The sequence below is a fragment of the Rhincodon typus genome, unplaced genomic scaffold, assembly GCF_021869965.1.
Source record: "Rhincodon typus isolate 14 unplaced genomic scaffold, sRhiTyp1.1 hic_rhity00000923, whole genome shotgun sequence".
NCBI lineage: Eukaryota > Metazoa > Chordata > Chondrichthyes > Orectolobiformes > Rhincodontidae > Rhincodon > Rhincodon typus.
Window position 1 is genome coordinate 7,413 of NW_025966561.1, and position 1,011 is coordinate 8,423.

General features: G+C 55.4%; 1 protein-coding gene across 1 annotated transcript in view; it reads right to left on the reverse strand.

The window, feature by feature from the left end:
* Positions 1–503: 503 nt before the first annotated feature.
* LOC125481117 (cellular tumor antigen p53-like) overlaps positions 504–1,011 on the reverse strand; it is a gene marked incomplete at its 3' end in the record, with an annotated part of 4,191 nt that continues 3,683 nt past the window's right edge. The window contains exons 7-8 of the mRNA XM_048592270.1: positions 694–899; positions 504–607 (exon numbers count right to left, since the gene is read on the reverse strand). Coding sequence (XP_048448227.1) covers positions 504–607; positions 694–899 — 310 coding nt within the window. The remainder of the gene's footprint in view (positions 608–693; positions 900–1,011) is intronic.

Below are 1,011 nucleotides of genomic sequence, written 5' to 3' on the forward strand. Positions count from 1 at the left end.
GAGAGAGAGAGGCAGCAAGTGTTCCAGATTACCACGGTCCTGCGTGTGAGCTGATGCCTGATATGACACTAGATAATTCCATTATCGCCTCAAGCCCCTCACCAATTCGGTAAACGTGTGCTCAGACCGTGCAATCTTTCCTTGGGAGCTATCAGATTCCCATCCCAGTACACAGCAGCAGGTGAAATTCACACTCAGTAAACACAAACCCAGAATTAAAAACTCGACCCAGAGAGAGAGAGACCACGATAACTATTACCGATTCCGGGAAAACCCATCGGGGGAGTGGGGAGGGCATTAATGCCCTTCAGGGTGGGGAAATCGGCCAGCCTTACCTTGGCCTGGCCTACACATGACTCCAGACCCACAGTCCAGCGCCGCTTGCTCTGAACTGCCCCTCGGAAATAGCCAAGGGACACATTTGAAGGCAACGACAAATGGCCAGTGATGTGGGCCTTGTCTGTGATGCCCCCCTCCCACTGAAAATAAAGCCCCACCCCCACCCCTGACCGTGCCTTTACCTGTAAAGTGAAGACCTCTTCGTCCATCGGCACCTTCTTCTTCTTGGGCTGAGGGGATGTGGTCCCCTGGGAAACCTCCACGATGGCTGGAGAGGGGTTGGAGAGAGAGAGAGAAGGTAAGAACAACGAGGTTCAGGGTCACTCCTGCCTCCCCCACAGTGTTTTTACTCACAGCGTTTGGTGGCAGTGCTGCCAGATTTCACAGCCACGTTCTCCTGCTGTCTCTTCAGATTCTCCTCCTCGCTTTTCCGATCGCGGCCGGGACAGGCGCACACTCGCACCTCGAAACACCTTCGGCCGAGCAGCTGCCCACTGCACGCACGCGCACAGACACACACACACACACAGAGAGAGAGGGCACAAGGAAACCCAGTCAGACTCAGGAGCAGAGCGAGTGAGAAAGCAGAGATTTCATATCTACCCGAGGGTGTAAGCAGGCCCTAACTCCCTCAGCGCTGACCCTCCGACAGTGCCCACTCCCTCAGCGCTG